The 19,648-nt window shown below is 43.2% G+C and overlaps 2 protein-coding genes and 1 pseudogene across 2 annotated transcripts in view; 1 reads left to right on the top strand and 2 right to left on the bottom strand.

Annotated features, from left to right (window-relative positions):
• LOC103692519 (60S ribosomal protein L9 pseudogene) overlaps positions 1–19,648 on the bottom strand; it is a 1,198,372-nt gene that overhangs the window by 869,613 nt on the left and 309,111 nt on the right. The window lies entirely within an intron of this gene.
• The window catches only part of AAdacl4fm3l1 (AADACL4 family member 3 like 1), a 43,866-nt gene continuing 24,288 nt past the window's right edge, over positions 71–19,648 (top strand). Inside the window, exons 1-2 of the mRNA XM_001077182.5 lie at positions 71–238; positions 8,047–8,266. Coding sequence (XP_001077182.1) covers positions 71–238; positions 8,047–8,266 — 388 coding nt within the window. The remainder of the gene's footprint in view (positions 239–8,046; positions 8,267–19,648) is intronic.
• Slc50a1-ps1 (solute carrier family 50 member 1, pseudogene 1) lies at positions 5,852–7,581 on the bottom strand (annotated as a pseudogene).

Genomic DNA, 19,648 nt, shown 5'->3' with positions numbered 1-19,648 from the left:
GCTCTTCCCACAAGTTCTGAAGTAAGGTCCTCAGGACAGCAGCTTCTAGGGCCTCTGGAGCATCTGGATCATGGCTGTTTTGTGGCTGGTGCTGCTAGGAGGAATGCTCACATTCTTCCTGGGAGTCTTTGTATGGGCTTTCATCCAGCACCTTCTCACTGTTGAAATTCCATCTACCCTGAAGCATCCAGTCAAGTTAAGAATTTTGCATTTCAGTTTCCAGTACCTGATAAATTTGGTGAGTTTTGGGCTCCACCATGAGTTGGGGACACTCTTTGAACCTTATTTTTCTCCTCTCATTTCTCTCTCTTCATTCTTAGGATTCTCCTAAGACTGGGGTTGGGGAAGTCTTTTATATCCTACCCTTTACCTTCTCTGCTCCTTTCCCCTCCATTTATTTATTTATTTATTTATTTATTTATTTATTCATTCATTCATTCATTCATTCATTCATTCATTCAATTTACAATTCAGCTGTTGCCCCCTCCCAGTTCCCTCTTCCACAGTTCCTCATCCCATTCCTTTTCACCCCTGTCTCTGAGAGGTTGCCTTCCCCCATGGGCCTCCCCCCTCTCTGGGACCTCAAATTTCTCAAGGATTTTGGACATTTTGTCCCACTGAGGCCAGACAAGACAGTCCTTTGCTGTGTATGTGTCCAGGGCCTTGGAGCAGCTCATGTATGGCTCAGTGGGGAGAGGGAATTCGAAGAGTCTTCCTCCTTTTATTTTCTATGCATCTCCCCCTCTTTTTTACTTCCTCCTTTTCTTTTTTCTCTTCCCTTCAACTTTCTATTTTTATTTTCTATTAAGGTAGCAGCTCTCATTGTAGACTGGCTTGGCCTTGACCCAATACTTGCAATCCATACTCCATCTCCTGAGGACTGAAACTACAAGGAACATCACTACCCTTGTCTATGAAGTTCTTTTCTGAGGACTAAGAAATAATTTCAGTCCCAGTTGCTGCACATTAAAGCCTGATAGATATAAAAGCACCTTCAGCCACAGCACCCTCTTCCCAATATTTCCATGGCTATGTCCCCAGAAGATTTCCTTTCATCCACATGAGGCTATGAAGATAGAGATTAATTTACTCAGCTTTGGCCCAAATACAGATCAGACTGTCTTTGATGACATTCATATGATGGATTTATCCAGCCCTCTAGTGTAATTGCACTGGACAGTTTGCTTTGAGATGGCCATCTGGGCTGAAAATTGGGGACAGGGAACTACACATGCTGAGAGGTACAACAGATGTGGAAAATACAGTTTGTCCAGTATGAGAAGTAGGCTATAGGATTGAGTGCTCATGTCCCAGTTCTGAGTGGAATCCTGGTAATGGCTAGAAACTTCATCAGAGGACAGTTGATGAGAACTGCAGGGGGAATTGCGACAAGTGTTCAGTCAGGCTGAGCAGCATTGCTGCAGTGTTTTCACTGACTTAACAGTTCTTGGCTAACTTCGTTTTGCCTCTGAGTCCTCATAAGATATGAAGCAATGACATTTGAATCACCAGGTTGCTGAAAGCATAAAATGGCACTTGATAAGACTTTAAATGTTTTGATAAGTGGTAAAAACTTACATTCTTCTCCTGTGAAGAATTTCTACAATGAACAATGGGTCACTTTAGAGAAACAGGCAAGGGTCACAGGTTAACTTAAGCTCCTGGCACAATGAGGACGTAGGGTCTCCCAAGGCACAGCAATATGTGTAACTTTCCAACCTTAGTGCTTCAATATATAAACAGTTCTTAAGCTAAATATCTGCTGATAGTGGCTTGCTACATGTGCTCCCAGAAGATAAGCTCTTTAGAAAAAGGCAGGCTACCAAGTGATAGCAACGAATCAGGGTATATTAAGTTACAATAAGACTAGACGCATCCTTCATAAGGCTGGACAAGGCAACCCAGTAGGAGAAAAGGGTCCTAAAAGCAGACAAAAGACTCAGAGACACCCCCTGTTACCAGTTTTAGGAGTTCCAGAAAACCACCAAGCTACACAATTGCAGCGTCTATACAGAGGATCTAAGTCAGACTCATACAAGCTCTCTGATTTTAAAACGAATCTCTAGCAACCAGCATGAGGCCTGATTAGTTGGTTCTGTGGGTTTTCTTGTGGTGTTCTTGATTCTTCTGGCTCCTATAATTCTTCCTCTATTCCTCAGGATTCCCTGTGGGTCTCTGTTCACATCAGTTGCTGGATGAAGTGTCTCTGGTGACAATTATGCTAGGGTCTGATCTATGAGTGTGTCACAAAGAATAATTTCCCTGATAACCCCCCCAAGTTTTCCCATCACAGAAGTTGTAGTGTGTCACAGTGTGCCCTACACTATACACATATACCCATATATCTTCACTTGCCAATGTTCATCACAGCATGTTATTGGTCAGGTTGGACATCTCTGGCTTCTATCACATAAAAATTGGATCCTTACTGAGACACCTTCCGGTGATTGTGCTGTTGCCCGGTGTCATGAAGATCCTGAAGCTTTGGGTCAGCAGGACCAACCTTTTCATGAACTCTGACAGTTCAGAGATACAGATTTTGGAATGAGCCAATGCACAGTCTGCGCCTGGATGGTAGTTGAGCTGGTCAGAATCCTGGTTCTCCCTTATTTGTACCATCAGGGAGAGCTCTCCAACGCTGTTCTGGCTAGGCTACCCAATCTAAACATTGGCTGGTGAAAAGGTCAACTCTTCTGCTCTTTTGTCCTTGGGACTGGGTAACCCACACCCGTGTTTTTAGAACCAGCTCCTCTGTGCTGCCTAGTCAAGGCACAGGCCTACTCTCTCAAGTGATGCAGCTGCTGAGGTGTTGGTCTAGCTCTCCCACTCTTACAACCTCAGTTCTGACTCTCTTGTGCCTTCACCACCACGGCCAGTTCCACTGTGTTATCCAGGTGAGGTTCAGGGCCTGCTCCTCTGGAACTGTGTCTGTAGACCAGCCTGGTCTCAAACTCAGAGATCTGCTTTCCTCTGTATCCCCAGCGTTGGGACGAAAGGCATGTGCCATCACTCCTGGCTAGGCCTGCTCCTCTGAATCCTATAGCGAGTGAGGGGCAGGGATAATTCTCCCACTTGGATTTAGCTCTCCTGATATGAAAGGGGGTGAGGGGTGAGTCAGGGGAGAACATCAACCTCAAGCCTACTGCCCCTCATGGCCGATGAGTGTTCAGATCTCCCTGGTGCTAATGTTCTGAGCCAGCTCACCTGTATCCCTGCCACCAGGGCCAGCTCTACTATGCTGCACAGTGAGGTATAGGTCATACTCTCCTGCTCTTATGACTCTGAGGCCAGCTGTCCTGACTGCCACAGGGGGTGAGTGGTGATGGAGGAGGGGAGTCATTATCTCTGCATCAGCACCACCTCATGGCAGACTAGTGGCAGGGTCAGCTCTTCCACACTCATATCCTGGAGCTGGTCATCTGTGCTCTAGCCAACAAGGCCAGCTCCTCTCTACAGCCTGGGTGAGGTGCAAGGCCCAGTTTTCCAAGGGCTGCTACTGGTGAGAATTGGGGCCATTTTCCAAAGTGCTTCAGCCAGTGAGGGTTCCTCTGCACAGCCTTTGGATTTTTATATGGTCCTAGTTGGCTGTCCAAACCATGGATGTCCATGATCCATGGACATCTACACTGGCCCAAAACATTGTGAGGTCATGGACTCAGAGATAGCAGCAGCAGCAGTATGGGCTGGGACTTCACAATGGCTTCAGGTGGCAGGGATGGCTATTCACAACCGGTTATTCCTCTCTTCTCTCTTCTATCCAGTTCTATCTCTCCTTACAATGTTCAAACTATTCTGCTTCTCCTTCTTTCTCATTTGTCCACTGCATGTTGGGGCAGCATTTGATACTCTAGCATGCAGGGATCATATCTGAGTAGGGCTTTTGAATACAATTCTTCCCCAGCAACACACATAGCACCTCTGGCACTATGAAAGATAGCCAGTAAAGAGAGAACTTCCACCTCCACCCCAGCTTTATTTCTCTATATACTACAGTCAGACAATGTGGTCTTTTTAGCAATAGTCTCACTATCTAGGTCTGGCATGTATTCAACAGCAGTGGTAAGAGCTTTTATGTTTTATGGGCCTCACGTGCTTTCCTGGCCAACACCTTATAGGGAGGCAGCCCGTCCCTGGAACCTGGGGATTTTACTTTAGAGAATCTGTAAGCTCTGTCAATGCCCTTTTCACCCCTGTAGCATGTTGCCTCTTGTACTTAACATCTTGAACTGTTGTCTTAATAGTCCATTAAAATTTTATGGGCTGGAGAGATAGCTCAGGAGTTAAGAGCATTGACTGCTCTTCCAGAGGCCCTGAGTTCAATTCCCAGCAACCATATGGTGACTCACAACCATCTGTAATAGGATCTGATGCAATCCTCTGGGATGTAGGTATACTCACAGATAGAACACTCATAGACACAAAAGTAAATAATAAAAAAGAATTTATATAGGTCCAGTCAGACTGTTTGGTAGGGGGATATGTCATTGAATCTGCTTGTTTTCACCCCAGTGTGGCACAGTAGTATGTAAAATGACCACTCTTGTCACTGTTTAGGCTCTGTGGATGCTAATACACCTGAATTGTGTGAGATGCTTCAAGGGACTTTCATACATATAGGATTAGATAGAAATGCTTGCAAGAATCCAGTGGAAGTGTCTACATGGACATATTTTCATTACACCTTGAAACCCATAGGCTCTCTACAATGTACTGTCATGACTCACTTATATCCCTTATCCACATCTGTACTCCACCCTGGAGTACAGGTGTACACAGCTCTTTAACCTGTCCTATGGTTATCTAAGACTTCACAAACTAAAAGATCTCAGCAATATTAAAAGTATTTTGTGCCTGTCTGTTCCAATTCCATGTCATTCCTCTCTTTATCAAGTTAGTTGTACAGTGAGTAGGCAGCATGGCAAGGTGGAGTGTGAAAGCCTGCCAATCTCCCAGGAGTCCAAGATTAGCTACAACTCTTCTACATTTGTAGACAGTGGGTGGTGTAGAATTTTCTCAATTACTTTTTCAGGCATCATACTTCTCTTACTGGACCATAGCAAATTCCAAGTATTTTACAATAGTGTCCGGTCCTTGTACAGTGTGGGAATTGGTTTCTCATCCTCCATCCCCATGCCTTTAGGTGCCCCTGTGTGCCATTTAGATGCTTTTCCAAATTCGTAGAACACTAAGAAATTATCAATCTATGTCATGGTGTGGTACTTTTTGTTTTCTGTTTGTTTTTTTTTTCCAGAGGATGAGTAAGGCAATAAAAGATGGTCCTGGATCACCATCCCATGACAAATAGTAGGACTCTGAAGTTTCCCGTAGGGTATGATTCTCAGGGTCGACTGTTGATTGTCCCAGGTGAATGGGAATTGGCTTTGAGATACAGAAACTAAGAGAACACTGAAACGCTAAAAAAATTGCATGATAAGGTCTAATGGTATGAAAATGTTTTACCGCTTGCCTTAATATCTGGTTCTCTCATTTTGAGTCATCTCCATGGGGTCACTATCCACTTTCTCACCTCTGTGGGCTTGGTGGGACCAATTCTAAATGGTTGATTTAGCTTGAGCCAAGGGACAATGGCTATATTTATTGGAGTTTGGGAAGGCCTTGATTAATGATACCAGCAATGGCCCATCTTATGTTACATGTTAGTACAAAAAGCAAGCATGCCAATGTTCACAAGTCAGGAAATCCAACACACTTAACTCTTCGGCAGCCTACATTGAAGATATTTATTACAGTCACCTCAGAAAAAACTTAACATATGAGGATACCACATCATTTCCGCCAGGGTTGGGGAATGGTTATTTTAAGGCACATTCTACAGGTACCACCACAGCCTCCACAAAGAAAAAAGATAATCTCTATTAAAAGTGTGATTTCATCCCATAAGTCCCATCTGATCTAAGATCTTTCGTCCCTTTATTTACAAAGCCATCTTTTTCTCACAACCATTTCATCCATGGAACTGGTCACAAGGACCAGCGGAAGCAGGAGCTCTGTTTGGTATCAAGTTGGCACTAAGGTACAGAAGGCGGTATTTCGTGTCTTCCTCTGGAGGATACTTGTAGAAAAGCACGGGGCAGACAAAGCCATTAAGGATTTCTGGAAGGTTGGGCACCATGATGTATGGGTCTTTGAGGTGAAACCCATAGATGGACAAGGAGGCAGAGGAAAGAAAGGTGGCAATGGTCAGTGAGAAGGAGAGATGCTGGGTTGATTTAGTCTGAATGATCTTGGCCAAGTCGGCCAGTGGGGAGAGGTACATGCTGATTGTAAAGACACTGCAGAAGAGGCCTAGCTGCTTGAAGCCGAGTCTCAAGGTTCGGCACCAGGAGCCAAAAGTAGCCATAACCCAGGAGAAGGACAGCCAGCAGGGTTGCCGTCTAGAGGAGCACGGCATGCTGCAGGGGAGAGGCGTCTTACATTTGTACCCAGAACACTGATCTGTCTGCTAGAATCGCCTCTTCCTGTCTTCGGCCGTGCTCTAATGGGGAAATCAGCTTTTATCCCAGACTTCGTGTCAGTCTCTCACCAGTCAGTTACTTGAAGGAAGTCTCATCGACACAACACTGAGGGTCTCCCTCCCTTTTTCATGTGAGCCTCACATACATATACAATAAGGGATTAGTGAATATTGGTGTGGTTGAATGGGGAAGCAGAGCTAATGGCCGTTAGCCCTGGTCCTAACCCTAAAGGAACTATCAGACAGTTTATTCTTCTCTCCACACACTGTTGGAGAGCACAGGGTATCCCTGACACCATGGGGCTGGGTAAGCCACCAGCCTTTTGAACAAGGAGAGGGTGGGTGGCTCTGTGTGCATTCTGAGGGGTTGACTTGATGGGAAGGAGAAGCAGAAGGGCCTTCTAGGAAAAGGAAGTAATGCCATCCTACTGGTCTTCCAGGAAATAAGACTGTAGGCTCTGCCAACATGGACCAGTGTGGGCCAGAGGTGGGTGCAAGGGAGGGCCTCTATCTTCTGAGTTCTGTAGTGCAGATATGCGAGGATATAAAGAGTCTGAAGCACTGCGCCCACAGTATTGACGATGAGGGTCCCGTCTCCCTTCAAGACTCCATAACTCAGCCAGCCCAGGTTGCTGTGAGGGAAGGAGGATTATGGTCCAAGGGGCTGGGGTTGCAGTGGGTCCTCAGGGTTCTCTTGCATTTCCCTCAGCCTTTCCCACCACAGCCAACAATGCTCTCACGTGACATCCATGGTGAGAAAAGGCAGAAACTGGATGCTGTCCACGCTCTGTGTCCTCTGCATGTGCCTGAGGTCCAAGCTGGAAGGAGACCCAAAGGAAATTGTTAGGAGTGGGTAAAAGATTCCTCAGTGCTTGAATGACAAGCAGATCTCCCCCCTCAGGCCAAGCAACTAGCCTCGCCTTGGACCCCAGATCATCCAACCCTATTCCACTATCATTCTGGTTTCCAAATGCAGCCAGAAATTGCAGCCACTTTCCTTTCTTGACTTCCTGGTCCTGCCCCAGCCTAGTTCATCTCTCACAGTCCAGTGGAGAACATGTCCAGGGTGAAGAGCAACGCAGGCACTGGAAAGAGTCTGCCATCCCACCGGAGCCTGTTCCCTCGCCCAGTGCTGCCCCCATTTCCCACTTCTTTTTTTTTTTTTTTTTTTTTTTTTGGTTCTTTTTTTCAGAGCTGGGGACTGAACCCAGGGCCTTGAGCTTCCTAGGCAAGCGCTCTACCACTGAGCTAAATCCCCAACCCGCCCATTTCCCACTTCTTAACACTGGCACTAGCAATGGAATTTGAATGTGAATTTTGGTGGAGGCTAGCACTTCAATCACGGCAACATGTTATTCACTCAGGATCTATAGAGAAAAAAGTTTGAACACTCTCTCCTATCTGAAAAGAATTAATAGCCATTGATGTCCTCTTGACCTCTTTACACATGTATGAAGCAGGTGAGAAATGGTAAACACACCTGAGTGATTCTAAGTGGCTTCAGCAACAACACACTCACCTCACTCTCTCTTATGCCTCAACTTTCTGTCTTTTCTTTGAACTTTCTACAGGGAACCATACTAGAGAAACTGAGAATTTGTTCCACGCCTGCATTTTTACTGTGTATCCAAGACCTAGTAATAATAATAAAGAAGGATCCTAATATGTTAGTGACTGACACGCGTTTTGGGACAGTGCCTGTGAGGCTGTTCAAGCCCAAAAAAGTGTCTTCAAAACTCCGGCGAGGCATCATATTCTACCATGGAGGAGGTGGATTATTTGGCAGTCTGGGTAAGGAGTTTCCATGTGTGGTGGGGAGGATGGCCCTCAGCAAAAGCAGGAACTTGCACATATTTTCATGAGGGCTTTTCAGGATGGACTAATGCAGTAGTAGGCAGAGTTTCTTTTTCCTTTTTAAAAATTTTAATTTACTTTGTTTTACTTATTCACTTTATACTCCACTCTCTTCCCTTCTCCTGGTCACCCTTCCCACAATCCTCTGCCTTTCCCCTTCTCCTTTCAATGTCAGGAGCCCATGACTAGAAGCTAAAAACTAGCAGTTGATCTGCCTGAGATGGTTCTGCCTTAGATTAAAATCTATGATAGATTTGCTTCCAAAGGCAAGAACCACAGTCGTAATATTCCAGTACCAGTCTGCAAGCCCACCAACAACGGAGGAGTGTTCCTCTTTCTCCACATCCTCGCCAGCATTTGCTGTCACCTGAGTTTTTGATCTTAGCCATTCTCACTGGTGTGAGGTGAAATCTCAGGGTTGTTTTGATTTGCATTTCCCTTATGACTAAAGATGTTGAACATTTCTTTAGGTGTTTCTCAGACATTCAGCATTCCTCAGCTGTGAATTCTTTGTTTAGCTCTGAACCCCATTTTTTAATAGGATTATTTGTTTCCCTGCGGTCTAACTTCTTGAGTTCTTTGTATATTTTGGATATAAGCCCTTTATTTGTTGTAGGATTGGTAAAGATCTTTTCCCAATCTGTTGGTTGCCATTTTGTCCTAACCACAGTGTCCTTTCCCTTACAGAAGCTTTGCAGTTTTTTTTTTTTTTTGAGATCCCATTTGTCGATTCTTGATCTTAGAGTATAAGCCATTGGTGTTTTGTTCAGGAAATTTTCTCCAGTGCCCATGTGTTCGAGATGCTTCCCCACGTTTTCTTCTATTAGTCTGAGTGTATCTGGTTTGATGTGGAGGTCCTTGATCCACTTGGACTTAAGATTTGTACAGAGTCATAAGCATGGATCGATATGCATTCTTCTACATGCTGACCTCCAGTTGAACCAGCACCATTTGCTGAAAATGCTATCTTTTTTCCATTGGATGGTTTTGGCTCCTTTGTCAAAAATCAAGTGACCATAGATAAGTGTGTGGGTTCATTTCTGGGTCTTCAATTCTATTCCACTGGTCTATCTGTCTGTCTCTGTACCAATACCATGCAGTTTTTTTTATCACTATTGCTCTGTAATACTGCTTGAGTTCAGGGATAGTGATTCCCTCTGAAGTCCTTTTATTGTTGAGGATAGCTTTAGCTATCCTGGGCTTTTTGTTATTCCAGATGAATTTGCAAATTGTTCTGTCTAACTCTTTGAAGAATTGGATTGGTATTTTGATGGGGACTGCATTGAATCTGTAGATTGCTTTTGGTAAAATGGCCATTTTTACTATATTAATCCTGCCAATTGATGACCATGTGAGATCTTTCCATCTTCTGAGGTCTTCTCCAGTTTCTTTCTTCAGAGGCTTGAAGTTCTTATTGTACAGATCTTTTACTTGCTTGGTTAAAGTCACACCGAGGTACTTTATATTATTTGGGTCTATTATGAAGGGTGTCGTTTCCCTAATTTCTTTCTCGGCTTGTTTCTCTTTTGTGTAGCAGAAGGCTACTGATTTACTTGAGTTAATTTTATACCCAGCCACTTTGCTGAAGGTGTTTATCAGCTTTAGTAGTTCTCTGGTGGAACTTTTGGGATCACTTAAATATACTATCATATCATCTGCAAATAGTGATATTTTGACTTCTTCTTTTCCAATCTGTATCCCCTTGATCTCCTTTTGTTGTCTGATTGCTCTGGTTAGAACTTTAAGAACTATATTGACTAAGTAGGGAGAGAGTGGGCAGCCTTGTCTAGTCCCTGATTTTAGTGGGATTGCTTCAAGTTTCTCTCCATTTAGTTTAATGTTAGCAACTGGTTTGCTGTATATGGCTTTTACTATGTTTAGGTATGGGCCTTGAATTCCTATTCTTTCCAGGACTTCTATCATGAAGGGGTGTTGAATTTTGTCAAATGCTTTCTCAGCATCTAATGAAATGATCATGTGGTTTTTATCTTTCAGTTTGTTAAATAGTGGATTACGTTGATGGTTTTCCATATTGAACCATCTCTGCATTCCTGGGATGAAGCCTACTTGGTCATGGTGGATGATTGTTTTGATGTGCTCTTGGATTCGGTTTGCCAGAATTTTATTGAGTATTTTTGCGTCAATATTCACAAGGGAAATTGGTCTGAAGTTCTCTTTCTTTGTTGGGTCTTTGTGTGGTTTAGGTATAAGAGTAATTGTGGCTTCATAGAAGGAATTCGGTAGTGCTTCGTCTGTTTCAATTTTGTGGAATAGTTTGGATAGTATTGGTATGAGGTCGTCTATGAAGGTCTGATAGAATTCTGTACTAAGCCCATCTGGACCTGGGCTCTTTTTGGTTGGGAGACCTTTAATGACTGATTCTATTTCGCTGGAGTTATGGGTTTGTTTAAATGGTTTATCTTTTCCTGATTTAACTTTGGTACCTGGTATCTGTCTAGGAAATTGTCCATTTCCTGCAGATTTTCAAGTTTTCTTGAATATAGGCTTTTGTAGTAGGATCTGATGATTTTTTGAATTTCCTCTGATTCTGTAGTTATGTCTCCCTTTTCATTTCTGATTTTGTTAATTTGGACACACTCTCTGTGTCCTCTTGTTAGTCTGGCTAAGGGTTTACTTATCTTGTTGATTTGCTCAAAGAACCAACTGTTGGTTCTCATGATTCTTTCTATGGTCCTTTTTGTTTCTACTTGGTTGATTTCAGCTCTGAGTTTGATTATTTCCTGCCTTCTACTCCTCCTGGGTGTATTTGCTTCTTTTTGTTCTAGAGCTTTTAGGTGTGCTGTCAAGCTGGTGACATATGCTCTCTCCTGTTTCTTTCTGCAGGCACTGAGAGTTATGACTTTTCCTCTTAGCACAGCCTCCATTGTGTCCCATGAGTTTGGGTATGTTGTATTTTCATTTTCATTAAATTCTAAGAAGTCTTTAATTTCTTTCTTTATTTCTTCCTTGACCAGGTTATCATTGAGTAGAGCATTGTTCAACTTCCACGTATATGTGGGCATTCTTCCCTTATTGTTATTGAAGACCAGCTTTAGCCTGTGGTGGTCTGATAGGATTATTTCTATCTTTCTGTATCTGTTGAGGCCTGTTTATTGACCAATTATATGGTCAATTTTGGAGAAAGTACCATGAGGTTCTGAGAAGAATGTATATACTTTTGCTTTAGGATAGAATGTTCCATAAATATCTGTTAAGTCCATTTGGTTCATGACTTCTCTTAGTCTGTCTACGTCCCTGTTTAATTTCTCTTTCCACGACCTGTCCATTGATGAGAGTGGGGTGTTGAAATCTCCCACTATTATTGTGTGAGGTGCAATGTGTGTTTTGAGCTTTAGTAAGGTTTCTTTTACGGATGTAGGTGCCCTTGTATTTGGGGCATAGATATTTAGGATTGAGAGTTCATGTTGGTTGATTTTTCCTTTGATGAAGTGTCCTTCCTTATCTTTTTTGATGAATTTTAGTTGAAAATTGATTTTATTTGATATTAGAATGGCGACTCCAGCTTGCTTCTTTAGACCATTTGCTTGGGAAATTGTTTTCCCGTCTTTCACTCTGAGGTAGTGTCTGTCCTTGTCTCTGGGGTGTGTTTCCTGTAGGCAGCAGAATACAGGGTCCTCATTGTGTATCCAGTTTGTTAATCTATGTCGTTTTATTTGGGAGTCGAGACCATTGATGTTGAGAGATATTAAGGAATAGTGATTATTGCTTCCTGTTATATTCCTATTTGGATGTGAGATTATGTTTGTGTGCTTTTCTTCTCTTTGTTTTTTTGCCAAGACGATTAGTTTCTTGCTTCTTCTGGGGTGTAGCTTGCCTCCTTATGTTGGGCTTTACCATTTATTATCCTTTGTAGGGCTGGATTTGTAGAAAGATATTGTGTAAATTTGGTTTTGTCATGGAATATCTTGGTTTCTCCATCTATGTTAATTCAGAGTTTTGCAGGATACTGTAACCTGGGCTGGCATTTGTGTTCTCTTAGGGTCTGTATGACATCTGTTCAGGATCTTCTGGCTTTCACAGTCTCTGGCGAGAAGACTGGTGTGATTCTGATAGGTCTGCCTTTATATGTTACTTGACCTTTTTCCCTTACTGCTCTTAATATTCTTTCTTTATTTTGTGCATTTGGTGTTTTGACTATTATGTGATGGGAGGAGTTTCTTTTTTGGTCCAGTTTATTTGGAGTTCTGTAGGTTTCTTGTATGTTTATGGACATCTCTTTTTTAGGTTAGGGAAGTTTTCTACTATGATTTTGTTGAAGATATTTACTGGTCCTTTGAGCTGGGAGTCTTCACTCTCTTCTATACCTATTATCCTTAGGTGTGATCTTCTCACTAAGTCCTGGATTTCCTGTATGTTTTGGACCAGTAGCTTTTTCTGTTTTATATTATCTTTGGCCGTTGTGTCGATGATTTCAATGAAATCTTCTGCTTCTGAGATTCTCTCTTCTATCTCTTGTATTCTGTTGGTGATGCTTGTATCTATGGCCTCTTGTCTCTTCCTTTGGTTTTCTATATCCAGGGTTGTGTCCCTGTGTTCTTTCTTCATTGCTTCTATTTCCATTTTTAATTCCTTCACCTGTTTGATTGTGTTTTCGTGTAATTCTTTCAGGGATTTTTGTGATTCCTCTTTATAGGCTTCTACTTGCTTATTTATGTTTCCCTGCGTTTTTCTAAGGGAGTTCTTCATGTGTTTCTTGAAGTCCTCCAGCATCATGATCAAATATGATTTTTAATCTTCTCTTGCTTTCCTGGTTTGTTTGGATATTTAGTGTTTGCTGTGATGGGAGAATTGGACTCCGATAATGCCATGTAGTCTTGGTTTCTGTTGCTTGGTTTCCTGCGCTTGCCTCTTGCCATCAAATTGTCTGTGGTATTACTTTGTTCTGCTATTTCTGACAGTGGGTAGACGGTCCTATAGGCCTGTGTGTCAGGAGCTGTAAACCTGTTTTCCTGTTTTCTTTCAGCCAGTTATGGGAACAGAGTATTCTGCTTTCAGGCGTGTAGTCTTTCCTGTCTACTGGTCTTCAGCTGTTCCTGTGGGCCTGTGTCCTGAGTCGACCAGGCAGGTCGCTTGGAGCAGAAAGGTTGGTCTTACCTGTGGTCTTGCGGCTCAAGTTTGCTCATGGGTGGTTGCTTTTGAGCTCTCTGTGAGGGCCGCAACTAGGAGGGCCTGCGCCGCCTTTTCTGGGAGCCCCTGTGCACTGGTGTCCCAGATGGCATTAGGTGTTTTCCTCTGGAGTCAGAAATGTGGGCAGAGTGTAGTCTCTTCTGGCTTCCCAGGCGTGTCTGCCCCTCTGAAGGTTTAGCTCTCCCTCCCACGGGATTTGGGTGCAGAGAACTCCTGAGGTAATTCTCTAAAGAACCTTTTGTCTACGAAGGCATAAAAAGACCAGAGAAAGGAAATAAAGTTGTTGCTTGAATGGTTTGGCTTGGGAAACTTTGCTCCATCCATCCATCCATCCATCTATCCATCCATCCATCCATCCATCCATGCATCCAAATGTATATGTCTGTTTGCCTATATGTTTGTGTGTAGGTATGTATGTGTATATCTATATCTTATCTATATACTTATATATCTATATATCTACATCTACATCTATATCTAAATCTATATATCATAAATATTTCTGGAGTTCATTGTGACTGACAGAGGTGGGACCATTCAGAGTGTGCATGTATGAATGTTTGAATGCGTATTTGCCCTTGCATGTTTGCATGTACAAAGCATCTTAATTCTTTTCCTTTCCTTCCAATTTGATTTACAAAGAATTAACCAGTTTAGCCAGAGAGGCATCTGACTGACTCAGCAAAAAAAAAAAAAAAAAAAAAAAAAAAAAAAAAAAAAAAAAAGGGTGCACTAGCAATAAAACCTTTCACATAATACCCTGCTATTTTATGATGAGGTGCTAAACAGTTTCTGGCCTCAGAGGAACTCAAACAGGCGGGTCAGCTACCACAGGAAAGTGACTTAGACTTACGTCAGATAATATTTTATTATTATAAAGCAGCCCTAAACATCTTATAAGATGAAGTCTGACTCCTGCCGATGATCTTCCCTCTCCACTGCCTGAAGAAGAACCAAACAAGAAGAATCACCAGGCTGCCAACCCACCCCCCGGCCCCAGTTGTTCAGGATCCACATGAAGACAAAGTTGCATATCTACTACACATGTGCATAGAGGCCTAGGTCCAGCTTGTATATGTTCTTTGGTTGGTGGTTCAGACTTTGAAAACCCCAGGTTAGTTGACCTGTTGGCCTTCCTGTACAGTTCCTATGCCCTTCAGGACCCACAATCCTTCCTTCTATTCTTCCATAAGAATCCCCAAACTCCACCCATTGTCTGGTTTTGGGTGTCTGTATCTGACTGAGTCAACTCTGGATGGAGCCTCTCAGAGGGCGTCATGCTCCTCTCTGCAAGCATAACAGAGCATCGTTAATATTGTTAGGAACTGGTTATTGCCCATGGGATATATCTCAAGTTGGGCCAGTTATGGGTTGTCCATTTTCTCAGTCTGCTCTCTCCCTTGTGCCTACACTACTTTTAGACAGGATAAAATTTGGGCTGAACCTTTTGTGGGTGCATTGGTGCCTCTATTGCTCCACTGGTGTTCTTTTCTGTCTACAGAAGAAGGCCTTTACAGTAGTGAGTCATGGTTAAGGTCATCCCCATTGATCTTGGGCACATCCCAGGTCCTGTCTCATCCTGGAGATGCTCCACACCTCCTCACTCCCATCAATTTCAGATCAATTTCCATTCATTTTCATGGCCATCCAGGCATTTCTCCTGTCCTTCTTCATACCTGATCCTGAATCCCCCATTCTTCTACCTACCCCCTCCCTCCCTGTTCCCTTTCTCCATCTGCCTCTAGTGACTATTTTATTCCTCCTTCTAAGTGAGATTTAAGCTTCCTCAATTGGATCTCCACTATTGTTTAGGTTCTTTTTTTTAGGTCTGTGGAATGTAACATGGCACCTGTATTTTATGGCTAATGTACACTTATAAGTACACCACACATGTCCTTTTGGTACTGGATTACCTCACTCAGGATGATATTCTCAAGTTCTGTCCATTTGCCTGCAAAATTCATGATGTCTTGGTTTTTAAAAACTGAGTAGCATTGCATTGTGCAGATGTACTATATTTTCTTTACCCATTCTTCAGTTGAGGGACATCTAGGTTGTTTCCAATTTCTGGCTATTACAAATAAGGCTACCATGAGTATAGATGAGCATGTGTCTTTGTGAGCTGTTGGAGCATCTTTTGGGTATACGCCTAGAAGTGGTATAGGTAGGTCTTGAGATAAAAGTATTCCCACTTTTCTGAGAAAACACCAAATTGATTTCCAAAGTAGTTGTACAAGTTCACACTCCCTACAAAAAATGTAGAAGTGTTCCCTTGACTCCTCCACAACTTCATCAGTATGTGTTATCTCTTGAGTTTTGATATTAGTCATACTGATGGGTGAAAGATATAACCTCAAAGTTGTTTTGATTTGCATTTTCTGAATGACTAAGGACTTTGAACATTTCTTTAAGTGTGTCTCAACTATTTGAGATTCCTTTTTTGAGACTTTTCTTTTTAGTTATATACCCCATTTTCCTTTTTTGATATTGAAAACATTATACATTTTATTTTTTATAAAACATAGCAAAAAGTTATTTAATAAATCCAACTGCTCCCATAATGGAGAAAGGAAATAAATCAGCAAATGACAAGCTAATAATAAGATATAATACCTAATCCCCTACTTTGAAATAATGCAAATATATTTTAATATTTAAGTAACTGTTACTTAAATTAGTTTTGTTTTAATAAAATCTTTCTATTGCTCTTTATTAGCTTTCCTTCTTCATAATTGAATATTTTATGTATTTACATTTAAAATATTATCCCCTTTCCCAGTTTCTCCCCCTCCCATTCCTTTCCCCTGCTTCTATAAGGATGCTACCCCTCACACACACCCACTCCCACCTCACCACCCTGGCATTTCCCTACACTGGGGAAATGAGCCTTCACAGGGCCAAAGGCTTCTACTAATATCGATGCCAGACAATGCCACCCTCTGCTACATATGTGGCTGGAGCCATGGATCCCTCAATGTGTACTCTTTGGTTGGTAGTTTAGTCTGTGGGAGCTTTTGGGGGGCTGGTTGGTTCCATACTGATCTTCCTATGTGGTTGCAAACCCCTTCAGCTCCTTCAGTCCTTTCTTTAACTCTTCCATTGGGGTCCATGTACTCAGTCCAATGGTTAGCTGCAAGCACCCTCATCTGTATCAGTAAGGCTCTGGCAGAGCCTCTCAGAAGACATCCATATCAGGTTCCTATCAGCAAGCACTTCTCGGCATCAGCAATAGTAACTTGGTTTGGTGGCTGCATATGGGATGGATCTCCAGGTGGAACAGTCTCTGGATGAATTTTCCTTCTGTCTCTGCTCCACTCTTTGTTTCTGTATTTCCTCCTGTGAGTATTTTGTTCTCCTTTCTAAAGACTGAAAGGTCAACACTTTGGTCTTCCTTCTTCTTGAGATTCATATGGTCTGTGAATTATATCTTGGGTATTCCAAACTTTTGAGCTAATATCCACTTATCAGTGAGTGCATACCAAATGTGTTCTTTTGTGACTAGGTTACCTCACTCAGGATGAAATTTTCTAGTTCTATCCATTTGCCTAATAATTTCATGAAGTCATTGTTTTTAATAGCTGAGTAGTACTCCATTGTGTAAATATACCACATTTTCTGTATCTATTCCTCTGTTGAAGGGCATTTGGGTTCTTTCCAGCTTCTAGCTATTAAAAATAAAGCTGCTATGGACATAGTGGGGCATATTTCCTTGCTATATATTGGAGGATCTTTTGGGTATATGCTCAGAAGTGGTATAGCTGAGTATATCCAGCTCAGGTAACACTATGCCCAATTTTCTGAGGAACCTCCAGACTGATTTCCAGAATGGTTGTACCAGCTTGCAATCCCACCAACAATGGAGGTGTGTTCCTTTCTCCACATCCACACTAGCATCTGTTGTCACCTGAATTTTTGCTCTTAACCATTATGACTTTTGTGAGGTGTAATTTCAGGGTTGTTTTGATCTGCATTTCACTTGTGAGTAAGGATGTTTAACATTTCTTTAGGTATTTCTTTTTTTTTAATTTATTTAATACTTAATAATAATTCTTTGGTTTCCGGGCAAACATCCCCCTCTCCCCTCCCCTTCCTTATGGGTGTTCCCCTCCCGACCCTCCCCCCATTGCCGCCCTCCCCCCAACAGTCTAGTTCACTGGGGGTTCAGTCTTAGCAGGACCCAGGGCTTCCCCTTCCACTGGTGCTCTTACTAGGATATTCATTGCTACCTATGAGGTCAGAGTCCAGGGTCAGTCCATGTATAGTCTTTAGGTAGTGGCTTAGTCCCTGGAAGCTCTGGTTGCTTGGCATTGTTGTACATATGGGGTCTCGAGCCCCTTCAAGCTCTTCCAGTTCTTTCTCTGATTCCTTCAACGGGGGTCCTATTCTCAGTTCAGTGGTTTGCTGCTGGCATTCGCCTCTGTATTTGCTGTATTCTGGCTGTGTCTCTCAGGAGCGATCTACATCCAGCTCCTGTCGGTCTGCACTTCTTTGCTTCATCCATCTTGTCTAATTGGGTGGCTGTATATGTATGGGCCACATGTGGGGCAGGCTCTGAATGGATGTTCCTTCAGTCTCTGTTTTAATCTTTGCCTGTCTCTTCCCTGCCAAGGGTATTCTTGTTCCCCTTTTATAGAAGGAGTGAAGCATTCACATTTTGATCATCCGTTTTGAGTTTCATTTGTTCTAGGCATCTAGGGTAATTCAAGCATTTGGGCTAATAGCCACTTATCAGTGAGTGCATACCATGTATGTCTTTCTGTGATTGGGTTAGCTCACTCAGGATGATATTTTCCAGTTCCAACCATTTGCCTACGAATTTCATAAAGCCGTTGTTTTTGATAGCTGAGTAATATTCAATTGTGTAGATGTACCACATTTTCTGTATCCATTCCTCTGTTGAAGGGCATCTGGGTTCTTTCCAGCTTCTGGCTATTATAAATAAGGCTGTGATGAACATAGTGGAGCACTTGTCTTTTTTATATGTTGGGGCATCTTTTGGGTACATGCCCAAGAGAGGTATAGCTGGATCCTCAGGCAGTTCAATGTCCAACTTTCTGAGGAACCTCCAACACTCTGTCCCCATAACTGGCTGAAAGAAAACAGAAAAACAGGTCTACAGTACTCCTGACACACAGGCTTATAGGGCAGTCTAGCCACTGTCAGAAATAGCAGAACAAAGTAACACTAGAGATAATCTGATGGCGAGAGGCAAGCGCAGGAACCCAAGCAACAGAAACTAAGATTACATGGCATCATCGGAGCCCAATTCTCCCACCAAAATAAACATGGAATATCCAAACACACCAGAAAAGCAAGATCTAGTTTCAAAATCATATTTGATCATGATGCTGGAGGACTCCAAGAAAGACGTGAAGAACTCCGTTAGAGAAACACAGGAAAACATTAATAAACAAGTAGAAGCCTACAGAGAGGAAAAATCCCTGAAAGAATTCCAGGAAAACACATCAAACAGTTGAAGGAATTAAAAATGGAAATAGAAGCAATCAAGAAAGAACACATGGACCCGCGGATCCCGGCCCGCAGCAGCTCTCTGCTCCCAGACCCGGTGAGAGAGAGACCCAACCGCCTGGTCAGGTGGGCACTCCTGAGGCTGCAGAGCGGAAGAGACCACCAACACTGCTCACCCCTGCCCACATCCCTGGCCCAAGAGGCAACTGTATAAGGCCTCTGGGCTCCCGTGGGGGAGGGCCCAGGAGCGGCAGGACCCCTGCCACAGACACCGCCGGACCCTGAAGGAAACAGACCGGATAAACAGTTCTCTGCACCCAAATCCCGTGGGAGGGAGAGCTAAACCTTCAGAGAGGCAGACAGGCCTGGGAAACCAGAAGAGAGTGCTCCCTGCACACACATCTCGGACGCCAGAGGAAAAAGCCAAAGACCATCTGGAACCCTGGTGCACTGAAGCTCCCGGAAGAGGCGGCACAGGTCTTCCTGGTTGCTGCCGCTGCAGAGAGCCCCTGGGCAGCACCCCACGAGCGAACTTGAGCCTCGGGACCACAGGTAAGACCAAATTTTCTGCTGCAAGAAAGCTGCCTGGTGAGCTTGGGACACACGGAAGCAGAATTTCTCTAGAACCGGGCACGTTCTGTGTTTACCGGAAGTCCCACACCCGCGGATCCCGGCCCGCAGCAGCTCTCTGCTCCCAGACCC

Source organism: Rattus norvegicus, chromosome 5 (genome assembly GCF_036323735.1).
Source record: "Rattus norvegicus strain BN/NHsdMcwi chromosome 5, GRCr8, whole genome shotgun sequence".
NCBI classification, from domain to species: Eukaryota; Metazoa; Chordata; class Mammalia; order Rodentia; family Muridae; genus Rattus; species Rattus norvegicus.
Note: the sequence above shows the minus strand (reverse complement) of the source record. Positions and strands in the feature narration are given on the sequence as shown.